The sequence below is a fragment of the Arachis ipaensis genome, chromosome B1 (genome assembly GCF_059453495.1).
Source record: "Arachis ipaensis isolate K30076 ecotype BB chromosome B1, ASM5945349v1, whole genome shotgun sequence".
Lineage (NCBI taxonomy): Eukaryota > Viridiplantae > Streptophyta > Magnoliopsida > Fabales > Fabaceae > Arachis > Arachis ipaensis.
In genome coordinates this window covers 87,536,315-87,551,341 of record NC_142436.1, presented here as the reverse complement: position 1 = coordinate 87,551,341, position 15,027 = coordinate 87,536,315, and the positions used below count along the sequence as shown (strand labels likewise).

At 38.1% G+C, this 15,027-nt stretch overlaps 1 protein-coding gene and 1 pseudogene across 1 annotated transcript; one reads left to right on the top strand and one right to left on the bottom strand.

The window, feature by feature from the left end:
* Nucleotides 1–277: 277 nt before the first annotated feature.
* LOC148577360 (uncharacterized) lies at nt 278–2,586 on the bottom strand (annotated as a pseudogene).
* A 4,620-nt stretch (nt 2,587–7,206) lies between these two features.
* On the top strand, nt 7,207–7,722 carry LOC107607506 (uncharacterized). The gene has a single exon (XM_016309457.1). The coding sequence runs from the start codon at nt 7,207–7,209 to the stop codon at nt 7,720–7,722; it is 516 nt and encodes a 171-aa protein (XP_016164943.1).
* Nucleotides 7,723–15,027: the final 7,305 nt, after the last annotated feature.

Here is a 15,027-nt window from a genome sequence, read left to right as displayed (position 1 = left end):
GAGAAACACCAAACTTAGTGTTTGGTCATATGCTAGGCATAATATGTGAAAATGTTTGTAACACTGGTTTGGTGTGCTTGAAGGCACACCAAACTTTAGAAGTCTTAGCATATGAAAAAAAAATTTGCATACATTCATTGAGTTCGTCCATGAAAACAAACTTCATGCTCAGATGATCATAGCTTATTGAATTTAGAATGACATAAATCTTAAATCATGGGTTGCCTCCCATGGAGCGCTCTTTTATTGTCACTAGCTTGACATTGGGGCTTTTTTTTTATGGTGGTTGAGGATTGTAGTGCCTCAACTTGTCTCCCCTGACTGTGATCCTCCTCTTTGTTCTCTGGTGTTCAATTTCAGCATGTTCCAACGAGAGTATGTTGCTAACATTGTAATAGTCATCAGTCTGTCGGCTTGCTCCCAGTTGTTGATATATCAATTGCACTTTGTCACCTTTGGAAAGCCCCTCTGTTGGAATCTTCCTGTTCTTCCAACTCCTTTTTGTTTTGTTTCTGCGTTTCATCCTTTCTTTCGTTGACCTTTCTTTTCTGGCCGTAGGCTTACCTTGGGGATCTTTCATCCTTTCAGTGGCTAATACTCCCATATTCTCTTGGACTTCTTCATCAGTTTGCACAATCTTTTGCCTTGGGATGTTGTTGTGAATCGCCTTGTTGCTTTCTTCCTTTAACTGAGATTCTTCCTTGTCAAGTTCCATATAGTTTTTTTTCTCATTACCAAACTGTGCTTCTGGTAACACCTTCAGAGTGACACTCTTATCATGCATTCTGAGAGTTAATTCTCCTTCCTCTATGTCTATGATAGCTCTAGCAGTGGCCAAGAATGGCCTTCCAGAATAATAGAGTCACCATCATCCCCTTCTGAATCTAGAACCACAAAATCTGCAGGGTATATGAAATTGTCCACCTTGACCAGCAGGTTTTCAATCATACTCCTGGGGTATACTGTTGACTTATCTACTAGCTCTAGAGATATCTGTACCGGTTTAACTTCTTCTATATGCAACTTTTTTACCAAGGATGATGGTATTAAGTTGATACTTGCTCCTAGATCGCACATTGCTTTAGTGATGGTTAATTCCCCAATGGTGCAAGGTAGCAAAAAGCTCCCTGGGTCCTCAAGCTTAGGAGGAAGTCCTTTTTGAATCAAGGCTCTGCATTCCTCAGTAAGCAGTATAGTTTCTTTCTCATCCCAACTTCTTTTCTTGTTGATAAGCTCCTTCAAAAACTTGGCATACAGAGGCATTTGCTCAAGTGCTTCAGCAAAAGGAATATTGATTTCCAGCTTTTTGAAAGTCTCAAGGAACTTGTGAAAATGCTGGTCCTTGGTTTCTTTGTTGAACCTCTGGGGATATGGCAGTGGAGGTGTGATGCTCTTTCCTATTTGCTACTATCCCTGAGTCACTTCTGTTGAACCGTGTGGCTGGTTGTCTTTCTCTTTGAGTTTCTCAATTCTCTTGTTTGGCATCACAACTTGATCCTTGGCTTCATCTGCCTTTGTTTGCTCCTCATCTTCTATTGCACTTTTGCTGCTCTCTGCTTGCTTCTTTGTAGTGTCATTATTGCTCATCAATGTTCTCCCACTCCTTAATTGTATCGCCTTGCATTCTTCCTTAGGATTTGGAATTGTGTCACTCGGCAGAGAGCTTGAAGGTCTCTCAAGAGAAATCTGCTTGGAGATTTGCCCCATCTGTCTCTCTAGGCTCTTCAGGGATGCTTCATGATTCTTGGTTGTCATTTCCTGGTGTTTCAACATTTTGTCTATCACGGCCTCCAAGTTAGTGATTCTTTGGGCTTCAGGTGATACTTGAGGTGGGTTATGAGATGTGGGTGGTGGATGGTAGGCATTTTGGTTGGTGGGTTGGTTATTAGATTGGTACTGGTTGGGGTTGGGGTAGTTGTTTTGAGGTTTTCTGTAGGGGTTTTGGTTAGTTTGCTGCTAGTTGTGGTTTTGGTTGCTTCTTGGGTTGTTTTGGTTTGAGTTCCTCTGCCATGGTTGTTGGTTTTGGGTATGATTATCTCCCCATCTGAGGTTTGGGTGGTTCTTCCAGGATGGATTGTATGTATCACCATACACTTCATTTGGTCCTTGGTTGTGCATATACTGTACTTGCTCTTGTTGTTGTTCTTCTTGAGTTTCTTCATTCTGTCCCCATGTGGTTGATGGTTGGCTAGTGTTAACTGCTGCAACTTGGAGACTATCAATCTTCTTGGCCATTTGCTCAAATTGTCGTTGAATTTGCTACTGCATCATCTTGTTTTGAGCCAAGATTGAGTCCACTCCTTCTAGCTCCATTATTCTTCTTCTTTGTGATGGTTGGTGGTTTCTTTGATGAGCAAAGAAATATTGGTTGTTAGCCACCATATCAATGAGATTTTGAGCTTCCTCTGCAGTTTTCATGAGTTACAAGGAACCTCCAGCTGAATGATCCAAAGCTTCTTGAGATTTCAATATTAAGCCCTCATAGAAATTCTGCAGCTTATCCCACTCAGTGAACATTTCAGGAGGACATTTCTTGATTAGAGCCTTGTATCTCTCCCATGCCTCATGGATGGGTTCAGCCTCCATTTGTGTAAATGTTTGTACCTCAGTCTTCAACCTTATGATCCTTTGAGGTGGGTAAAATTTGGCAAGGAACTTGGTTACCAAATCATCCCAATTGTTGATGCTGTCTCTTGGAAAGGATTCCAACCATTGAGTGGCCTTGTCTCTGAGAGAAAATGGGAATAGCAATAGCTTGTAGCTGTCAAGAGGCACACCATTAGTTTTAACAGTGTTACAAATCCTCAAGAAAGTGGATAAGTGTTGGTTCGGATCTTCAAGTGGTCCTCCACCAAAAGAGCAATTGTTTTGAACCAAAGTGATGAGTTGTGGCTTTAGTTCAAAATTGTTTGCATTGACATTTGGAGTTAAGATGCTACTTCCACAATGTCTAGGATTTGCAAAAGTATAGGAAGCTAAAACTCTCCTATGGGGTGGATTGTTATTGTTGTTGTCTGCTCCACCTGGTGGATTGGTTGAATGTTCCTCCATATCTTGGAATTCTTCTTCTGATTCCTCTTCTCCAACAATATTTTTCCCTCTTTCAGCTCTTCTTAACCTTCTAAGAGTTCTTTCGTCTTGTTCATGAAAGATGGGTGTATTTCTTCTTGTACCTGACATACAAGCAGAACATAAGAAACACACAAACCAGTGACACTTCAATCTACTGCTAGAATGAAGTTTTAGTTAGCTTAAGCAAAAATTCAAACAGTTAGTGGGTTAATTGAAAATTAAGGGAACAGAAAATAAAAATGCTAGATCTAGATCACCACCTCACTTAATCATTGTCAATCTAATCAATCCCCGGCAACGGCGCCAAAAACTTGATGGGATATTTTCGTGGAAAAAACGAATTTCTCCAAAACACCCAAACTTAACCGGCAAGTGCACCGGGTCACATCAAGTAATAATAACTCACGGGAGTGAGGTCGATCCCACAGGGATTGAAGGATTGAGCAATTTTAGTTTAGTGGTTGATTTAGTCAAGCGAATCAAGATTTGGTTGAGAGATTTGTGATTTGCAGAATTTAAATTGCATAGAAAGTAAAAGAAATGGGTAAATTGCATGAAATTAAAGAGAACTGGAATTTAAAGTGCTGAATCTTAAAGAGCAAGAAATTAAATGGCAGAAACTTAGAACGCAAGAAATATAAATTGCAGAATCTTAAAGTGCAAGAAATGTAAATGGCTTGAATTGTAAAGGGAATTGGGAATTGGGTTTGCAGAAATTAAACAAGGAAAAGTAAAATTTCAACAAACGGAGAAGTAAAGGATGACTTGGATTGAATCGGATCTAAAACAGAAAAGTAAATGAGCATGGAGAGCAGTAAACAGAGGATGTAAAATTTGAATTCAGATCTCAGGACCCAAGAGACTAGAAAACCAAGTCTAGATCTCAATGCCTTCCTAGATCCAACAAGCACAATTGCAAAGGAAATTGTAAATTGCAAAGAAACTAGATGAAGAAGCAAGTAATCGAAACTGAAATTCAATTAAGCAGAAAATTAAACAAGCTCCCAAGGTGAGATTGAAACAGAATTTCTTCAATTCTCCACCCAAAATCCAAGACAAGAAAAGTAAAGAATGCTGGGCAAGAACAAGGAAGAAGAGAGATCAATTCTCCTCCCAAATTCTCTTGAATTTAAACAACAATGCTAAGAAGTGTAAAAGTGAGCTCTAAGCAAACCGAAAAGAAAACTATTCTGAAAAACTAAAAGGGAAGCTCCCGAAAAACTTAAATCCTATGCTATTTATACACTTTCTTCAAATGGTCTTCAAGCCTTCAATTGGGCCTTTGCTCTTGATGGAATTGGGTTGAGAGAGGCCTTGGTTGATTGCTCTTGGAGTTTGGAGAAGAACCGAATTGAACCGGGTTGGAATTATGAAAGCTTGAGTAAAAGTTGGAGTAAAAGTTAGGGGCTAACTTTTGCTCCAACTTTTCACATCAGCACCCTTCCTTGCTGATACCAACGTTGGGGCAAAAGTTAGGGGTCTAACTTTTGCTCCAACGTTGGCCTCCCCTTGCTTATTCATGGCGCCAACGTTAGCCAAAAAGTTAGGGGCTAACGTTGGCGCAAACTTTTGCTAGTCCAGGGAGTGTTTTTCATGCGCCAACGTTAGCCAAAAAGTTAGGGGCTAACGTTGGCGCAAACTTTTGCTCTCCAGGGTGTGTTTTGTGATGCCAAAAGTTAGCCAAAAAGTTTGAGGCTAACTTTTGCTCCAGCTTTTGCCCAAAAGTTAGCCAAAAAGTTTGAGGCTAACTTTTGGTCCAGCTTTTTGCTTCCTGGTTCATTTTCAATTAATCCAAAAGTTTGAGCTAAAGTTTGAGGCAAACTTTTGCTCAAACTTTTTGTCCTCTCTTCCTCCTAACCATTCCTTCTTGCTTCAACCTTTCTCCAAGCTTTCTTTACCTATCATTAATCAACCAAACACATCAAAGCTATGCTCAAAATCATGAGATATTCATTCTTTCATAATATGTGAAAATTATAGCATAAAACCTCATGAAATAGCATGAATTCATACATGGTTGATTAAATCAAAGAAAACATGAAAATCTACCCAATTGGCTTGCTTATGGCTCAATAAAGTGCATACTTCTATTGAAAACAAAAGAAAAAGGCTAGTGAAACTAGGCTAAGATGACTTGTCATCAGATACTCATTCAATCTAAGGTAGAACGGAAGTGGTTGTCAGGCACGCGTTCATAGGGAATGATGATGATTGTCACGTTTATCACATTCAGGTTGAAGTGCAAATGAATATCTTAGAAGCGGAATAAGTTGAATTGAATAGAAAAACAGTAGTACTTTGCATTAATCTTTGAGGAACAGTAGAGCTCCACACCTTAATCTATGGAGTGTAGAAACTCTACCATTGAAATTACATAAGTGATAATGGAGTTCATTGGTCTTGGCCCCAGAGGGGAACCGGAGTAACCAAGACTGCGAATACAATGATAAAAAGTTCTGTTTATACTAAACTAGTCACTAGGGTTTACAGAAGTAAGTAATTGATGTATAAATCCACTTCCGGGCCCCACTTGGTGTGTGCTTGGGCTGAGCTTGAATGTTACACGTGCAGAGGCTCTTTCTGGAGTTGAACGCCAGGTTGTAACGTGTTTCTGGCGTTCAACTCTGGTTTGTGACTTGTTTCTGGCGTTTAACTCCAGACAGCAGCGTAGAACTGGCGTTAAACGCCCTTTTACATTGTCTAAACTCGGCCAAAGTATGAACTATTATATATTGCTGGAAAGCCCTGAATGTCTACTTTCCAACGCAATTGGAAGCGCGCCATTTTGAGTTCTGTAGCTCCAGAAAATCCATTTTGTGTGTAGGGAGGTCAGAATCCAACAGCATCAGCAGTCCTTCTTCAACCTATCTGATTTTTGCTCAAGTCCCTCATTTTCAGCCAGAAAATACCTGAAATCACAGAAAAACACACAAACTCATAGTAAAGTCCAGAAATGTGAATTTAACATAAAAACTAATGAAAACATCCCTAAAAGTAACTAGATTCTACTAAAAACATACTAAAAACAATGCCAAAAAGCGTATAAATTATCCGCTCATCAACAGCAAAGAATTGTTAGATTAGAAATCCATTAAGATAGATTACCTTTTTTTATTGTGGTTTTAAAGTTAATAATTTTAAAGTTTATTTATAGTTTAAGCTTGAATCTCATGATGGATATGAAGCTCTAGGATTGCCTCTAGCGTCTAGGAGTCTTATATCTTACATCACTGGAACTATTACTATACTAAGAACTTTTGGTAATCAGTCTATACTCTGTTGTATTTTTCAGATGCAGGTCGTAACCCACTTGGGTGAGTTGCTTTGATGGTGACAGAGCGGAGGATCCTGGCCCAGTTTTGAAGTCTTTTTATTCATTTTGATTTGATTTCTCACTTTTGTATTTATTTATGCCTTAGAGGCTTTCTTATAAGAGAGATATTTTGTATATGTTGTTTTACTTTTAAAACTCTGTATTGTCTGTATGTTGCTAGGCGGCTTAAACTTCGCGACCTGCGACTGAATCTTTATACTATTATACTCTTATGTATCTATATAAGTCTTAATGTCTGTATGTCTATCTTGTGCCTTAAGTTAGTAGTTTCGTGAGAACGTTTCGCGCTTTTGTAATTCCGGATTTGAGCTTATTTCTTCATCTGGCTTCTAGAATTATTATTCCTTCTATATATATATTTATGTATAAGCCTTAGGATTGTCGTGACCTCTGATTAACCTTTGCTTTACGGCATGAGGTAAGGCTTAGGGTAATTAGGGTGTTACATTTAGTGGTATCAGAGCGGTTCGTCCTCGTGAGCCTAAGGGATGGACCGATTGTGCTTCATTGCATACTCTGTATCTTTTTCTTTCATGCTATTTAGGTTATCTACTTGATATATGTATAGCATGCTTGTTTGTGAGCACCTTTTTGGGATAATTGAAGCACTAGACCTTTGATATTGTGACTAATCACCTTGATATCGACTGTTTGGTATAGACAGGAACCCTAATGGCTACCCGCGGACAAGGTCGTACTTGTATACGGAGAGATTATGAGGGTAACTCGTCGATGGACAATCACGCTGAACTCATGGCAGCGATGACTAACTTAGTTAACACGTTCAAGCAAACACTGCTATGACTACTCATGCTAAGCGGCAGACAAGGCAATCAGTCGGAAATGAAAATGGAGAAGGTACTGAGGACAGCTTAGATGGTGTTCCGATAACTCTAGTTACTTTTCTGAAAGTTGACCCGCCAATTTTCAATGGATCGACAATCCCTACCGAAGCTGACAACTGGTTCCAAGTTGTGGAGCGTGCATTGCGAACTCAACATGTACTGTATGACCATTTCATGGAATATACGGCTTATCAACTAGTGGGAAAAGCTCAGCAATGGTGGCAAGGAGAGCACCGAATGCTACACCAACAAAATGTGGACATTTCATGGATGTTATTCCAGGAAACCTTCTACAAGAAGTACTTTCATGAGTCAATAAAGGAGGCCATGGAGTTAGAATTCTTACGGTTGAAGCAAGGGTCCATGACTGTACTTGAATACACTAGCAAGTTCGAGGAACTCTGTAGGTTCTTGAGAATAAGTCAGGGTGCTCCTGAGTCCTATGAGGGCTGGAAATGCATCAAATACTGAGTTGGGCTGAGGGGAGATATCATGCGTGTTGTGGCTCCATTGGAGACTAGGGAATTCTCGAAATTGGTGAACAAGGCAAGAGTTGTGGAGGATTGTATTAGGAGGACAACTATAATGAGAGATAGTCAAGGGGGTACCTGTAGCAGAGGTCATGGAAAGTATTTTGCACCAAAAGGCCAGATCTCCAAAACGGACGGACATGCCACTCAGCATCCTCATGGTTAAAGAAACTTCAGACGAAACCACAATGCCCAGTTCCACCGAGCAAAAGGAAATGGTCGATGCTATACTTGTGGACTGTTTGGACACATTGCCAAGAATTGCCGTCGTGGGAAAAACCAGGATGCGAGTCAGAACCAACAGTGAGGTTGAGTATTTGCTGTGAACGCCCTGTGTGGGAGCTTGAGATAAGAGGTAGGTGTTTAATTGGTTATAAAACTTTAACTGTATTGTGCTGGTGTGCGTGTACACAAAACCCATACTATTTCGTACAACAGCAGCAGTACCAGCAAGTGCACTGGGTCGTCCAAGTAATACCTGAGCGAGTCAGGGTCGATCCCACGAGGATTGTGGCTTGAAGCAAGCAATGGTTGTCTTGCAGGTCTTAGTCAAACAGAATCAGAAGGTCTTTGGATTAGAGGAAACTATTCATAATTTGTATTTTTAAAACAAGTATTTTCGAGGATAGGAATAGAGTTGAGAGTTGGAGTTACTTTGTCTTTCTAAAGTAACTCTGGTACTACTGTCTTCTTTGCTTGTGAGTGATCTTCTTCTATTGCAGGCTGTAAGTGATCAAAGTCACGCCAATGGTCCTTGATCTCCTTTGCTACAGGTCAAACGCCATTATCAGTGGTCATTCAATCTGACGGAAGATGAAGCTCTTAGCAAATCATTCTCTTGGCGATCCTACTCAAAACGCCACAGACAAGGTCGAATCTTTCGGATCAGAGAACGCTACTTCTTTGGATTCTAGCCTATACCACAGAGACCCTAATCTCCCCGGAGATCGGTTGAACTGGTGTCTCGAGAAGTCCCCAACAAAATCGTGGATTAACAATCTAAGAGATGTATAAACATAGCTATTGGTTCGTGCTTTCCGGACAAGTAGTCACACGAACCCAAGTAGACGCAGGTGTTTGTCAGGCACTTTCGTCTTAATGTGATGAACAGAGCTAATTTGTCAAATCATCCTGTTTATCACGACGAAGATCGGATATACATCACAGAGATAGATCAAACACAGATCAAAGAAGAAGAAATAGTGCTTTTACTAATTCATAGGACTCAGCAGGGCTCCTTCCCTCAGCCTAGGAGGTTTAGAAACTCATACTGAAAATAAAAATAAAGATAAAAACGTGTATGGTGCTCTCCTGAGTTGGAGAGTGATGAAAGAGTGATTAAAAGGTTTTAAAGTCTCATCCGAGGTACGAATTACATTAACATAATCCTTTAAATACTAAACAGATGACTAGTAAGGGTAAAGTAGTCTATTTAGTGTTAAAATCCACTTCTGAGGCCTACTTGGTGAGTGTTTGGGCTGAGCTTTGATGAGATCCACGTGCTTTAAGGCTCCTTGGGCTTGGAATGCCAGCTAGGGGGTCCTCTCTGGGCCTTTGGATGCTGGGCTCTGCCCTTTGGGCGCTGGACTCCTGGAAGGGGGCAGGAAGCTGGCGTTGGACGCCAGTTTTGGGCCTTCTAATCAGAAGCAAAGTATGAACTATTATATATTGCTGGAAAGCTCTGGAAGTCAGCTTTCCATATCTGTTGAGCGCGATCCATTTGAACTTCTATAGCTCCAAAAAAGCTCTTCCGAATACAGGCGGGTCAGATTTAGACAGCATCTGCAGTGCTTTCTCTGTCTCTGAATCAGACTTCTGTTCCAGCTCCTCAATTTCAGCTAGAAAATACCTGAAATTGCCCAAAAACACAAAAACTCATAGTAGAATTCAAAAATGTGATTTTAACACTAAAACCTATAAAAACTTAATAAAAACTGAATAAAAACTACTAAAAACTATATGAAAATGATGTCAAAAAGCGTATAAAATATCCGCTCATCATGTGCGATATTGGGACAATGAGTTTATTCACAGCTTATAACAAGGATGAGGGTTCAAGACTAAAGGTGTCAAACTTAGTATCAAACTTAGGACCAAGCTCACTTGTACCACATAAAGTATTGCCACTAGAGCCGACATAACTTAAGGACGTTTTTAGTTGACGTCGCGAATCATTAAATCCTTAAAGACCAATAAATCAGGGTAACGCTGTGGAAGCACGGTACTCTTAATGGCGGTGTGGGATTTTATACGAATAAGAGCATCAACACATCCTTGCGAACCGACTTATCTTTTCCCTTGTATATTGCATTACAGCTCTTTATTTCGGAATCCTTCTTGGTGAATAAATTAAAGTTTGCCTAATCCTATTCCTTGTTTGCACATATCCTCGTGCGAACCTTGTATTTCTTGATGTGAGCCAAAACGTATATTGTTGAGGAAAACCGCCTTATTGAAGGGCTTGTAATCCTCTTGAAATTAGTACAGACGTATTTTGATTGAATCTACTTTATTGTATCCTCTAAAGATTCTCAAATTACAATTCTATTTTGAGGTGTACTCTAATTCTCTTTCTAGTGCATTTTCTAATATTTCTACAACCCTATTTGATCCCAAAATAATGCATCTTTTCAACTTCTTACAGATACCCTACGAAATTGTTTGCTTTCTTTCGAGCCTGATATTCCTTCGAATAACTTGAGCTCATTTCGATATCACATGCAATTCTTAGACACAACCATTGATATGTTAAGTCTTTAGGACAAGAATTTTGAACAGGAAAGACGAGACTTGTGAGCGTGCGGCATCACGAGGAGTTGTAGAGCTTTGCTTTTGCAAATGAAGTTACCTATAACTAAATTTACACACAAGGATGCCCCGTTGATATGAACATCAATTTGTGGAAAAGATTACCTACAGCGCTAGTGTTTGCACTACTTGAACCCCATGGACCATTAGATATCTATTGGTACATTTCATAGGAAAATTTTGGAGTGCGTTCTGATGTAAACATCAGGATGTAATGGTTAACACATCATGACAATTGAGGCCGTACGAAGTGAATTGTTTGACTCACGATCTGGAGCCTGCTGCGTTTGTGCTTGTGTCAAAGATGTGGAGCAATGAGGAACTACCCCCATGGATATGGATGTAATTACCAAGGGACTATGAATTTGAGTTAAGTTATCACTAGGGATTTTCCCACATGACTTTGGTTTTTACTGGTAAATTATAAGGTTGTTAAAATAATATTTGGTACTTGGTGGATTATAGAGTGCAGAGGTAAGTACAGAAGGAGAAAAATAAGCGAGAATAAATTTAGGCTTGAATTTTTGGCTGAGTTTAACATTCGATTTTAGTTATGATAAGTAGAAATTTATTAGTTGTTTAGTATGTCTAAGGGAGGTTGAATTGTATACATTGATAAAATTGTGAGTGAATTGGATAATTGGATGCGGAATAAACAGTATGGTGATATTGTGGACCTTGGAATTTTGTCGAATAAGTAAAGAAAATGGAGAATAGAATATTTTAGGTGTTGGAATGATTAAGTGTGATTGAGTGGATGGTATTGAAATGGTGGTTAGTATAATAACTGTTGTTAGGCTTTGAAAAGTTGAATGGTTGGAAATTAATAGATATTGTACTTGGAGCTGTAGAAAATTGTTAAGATTAGTATTAGGCATAGAGACCCTATAAGGCCCTAAGTATGACTTAGCCTTAGGATGAGCGTAAATCTTATTTGGGTCAAGTTGAGGAAGTTTAGAAGTAACCCTAGGTTTTGTAATTCGATGAATGACGTATGACTTGATTGAATATTTGGATTAGTTAGTTAATTAGTGACTAAAAATCAGAGTCGCATAGCAGAAGCTTATAGAATGCAATAGCACATGATAGTTGTCAGTAGAGGTCGTAGGACAATGACTAAGCATATCTTAGGCTTGAATACCTGAAGAGTGACGAACCGGATTTTCTATCGGTAAAAAATTCACAGATAAATTCCCGTTGTAAGTATAGTTTCTAAACCAACAGAGAATCCTTTCGTACAAAAACTTGTTTGTCACTAAAGCAAACCCAATAAAATTTATAACTGAAGTATTTAAACCTCGGGTCATCTCTCAAGGAATTTTAGGGAAGTATGATTTATTATTGGTTATGGAAATGTATCTTTTTGGGTTTTTGAAATAGGGAACAAGAAAATAAATTGGCAAGAAAGTAAATTAATAATCATGAAAACCCTTACAAGATATAAGAACTGGAAATTCCATCCTAGTTATCCTTATCAATTGTGATGAGAATTATTTATTGCTCCCACTTAGTTAACCCTTACTAAATAAAGGAAAGTCAAGTGGACCAATCGATGGGATTCCTCAAGTCCTAGTCAACTCCTATGGAAAGACTAGCTTTAGAGGAATCCAAATCAACCAGCAAATTCCAACTATCAATCAACAATAGAGTTTGATAACTCAAGTGTCACCAATTACTCAACCAAAGCCAAGAGGAAAGAAATCTAAATTAAATTGAAAGCATCAATAACATAAATAGAAGAAAGCAATCATAAATCTGAAATACCTCAAATTGTATTAAATAGAAAATTAAATTAAACATGAGAATTCATAAACTAAATAGCAACATAAAGTAATCAGTAGGAGAAATAGGTAAACTAGAGTACCAAAACAAGTAAAAGTAGAAAAGAAACTAAATTAAAGGAACATTGAACCTGGAATTGAGAAGGAGTGAACCTAAAACTAAGAGAAATCCTAAATCCTAAAACCTAGAGAGAGGAGAGAGCCTCTCTCTCTAGAAACTACATCTAAAATCTAATATTGTGAATAATGAATTGTTCAATGAATGCCTTGATTTCCTCATTCTCCAGCCTCTATTCTGTGTTTTCGGGCTTGGATTTGGGCCGAGAAGGAGCCCAGAAATCGCTGGGGGCGAATTCTGCAACTTTCTGCACGTGGCGTCTATCACGCGTACGCGTAAGTCATGTGTGCGTGTAATTTGGAGATTTTCCTTGTCACACGTACACGTTAGTCACGCGTAAACGTCGCTTGTGCTCTGCACTAGGCTCGCGTCCGCGTCGTCCATGCGCGGGCGTCGCTGCCATTTTCTTCAAAACTTCATTTTTCTCGTTCCTTCCACTTTTGCATGTTTCCTTTCTGTCCTCTAAGCCTTCCTACCCTATAAAGCCTGAAAATACTTAACACACATATCACGGTATTGAATGGTAATAAAGGATAATTAAAATTAACAGTTTTAAGGCCTAGGAAACATGTTTTTACATATATCACAGAATAAGGAAGGAATTATAAAACCATGCAATTTATATGAATAAGTGAGCAAAGACTTGATAAAAACCACTCAATCGAGCACAATATAAATCATAAAATAGTGGTTTATCAACCTCCCCACACTTAAACATTAGCATGTCCTCATGCTAAATTCAAGAGAAACTGAAAAAGTGTGAAGGCAGAATGATGGAATCTATGCAATGCAATCTATCTAAATGCAAGCTACCTAAATGAATCATGCAATTCTAATTATTATCTACCTATATACATATAAAGCTTACATGTGGTTAGATTGAGTCAAATTTTCAAGGAATCATATATGCACAACCAAGGACTAAATCATATTAAAACACATTCACAATTGAGTTGAGTCAATCGAAAGAGTTCACAAACTTGCAAGACAAGCAATGATCAAACATGGATATATGGAAATGAGCTATTGAACCCTCACTGGATTTGTATATGCACTCTAATCTCTCAGTGTTTGGGGTTAATCACTCTACTCTTCTCTAGTCATGCTTTCTAAAACTTTGTTCTTCATCTAACCAATCAACAAATATTTAATGTACACATGCAAACATCATGAGGTCTTTTCAAGGTTATAATAGGGTTAAGGCAAGGGTGATGATATATGTATGGCCAAGTGAGCTATAAATTGAATCCTTGATTAGTCTAAGATCTCACCTAACATATACATAATCTATACAATTTTAAAATTATGCCTAGCTACCCAAATTTCTCACTTTTGTATCACATACTCATGCAGCAAATTATCTTTAATTTCATCACATGTGCATTGATCTTTTACTAAACTCATTATTAGGGTAATTTTGTCCCCTAAGCTTATTTATTTAATTATAGGATTTTTTTTTGAAAATAAACATAACATATCAATGCACATGGTATTTTAATTATTTTGGTCTCACATGAGCAGCCACCCATATTCCAAGTACTTTGTCAATTTAACACTTTCCTATCAACCCAAGTTCCCACAGTTCCCCACACTTAGTTGATACACAATCTCTATCTTAAGCTAACCAAAGATTCAATTTTGGTGTAATTAATTTGTTTTTCTGCTTAAGGCTATTGATGTGGTAAAATACAGAATAAATGGGGATTAAAAGGCTCAAGGTGGCTAACAATGGTGACTTAAAAGGGTAGGCTATTTGGGATAAGTGAGCAAAAACAAGTAATGGCCTCAATCATATGCAAGCATGTAAATACACTAAATAGTGGACATATAGAATGGAACAAAGTAAAGTCTGCAATCATAGTGAAGAAACACACAAGAATAAAATATTATGGCTAAATAATGTAACCATGCCATTAAGCTCAAAAACTTACGAGTTGTGTGTTCTTTGGCTCAAAAACCATATATCAGTCATGTATATCATGCAAGTAAGGATAAAGAGTTTCAACTCAGATCAATGTGAATCTTTAAATGGCTTTTATAAAAATAAATATATTCCTTGGAAATGTCGTCAATTTACCAACATTTATTACTATATATATAAATATATATATATATATATATATATATATATATATATATATATATGCTCGAACTCGTCACTAAGTACGAGAGCTCTAATGTCATGTCAAACCTGAAAGCGGATGCGAGAAAGATGTCAAAAATCTGCTTAGGGTCAGGACTTTATCTTCTTGCCCTGCTTGCCACCAGTCTGAAAGCCTGATTCGCAGCTCTCTAAATCATTCCGAAATAAGTTTTGGGTATATATATATATATATATATATATATATATATATATGTATACACACACACACTAAGTGGATTGTTGTGATTATGAAATCTAAAAATTTCTAGTTTACTCTGTATTTTCAATTAAACCAAATTCTTATATGCTAAAAAGGTAAACTAAACTTAATAATCCATACTTTTCTATATCACAACTAATAAGCAAAGAGTGCAAATCAAGCTAAATATCTAAGAT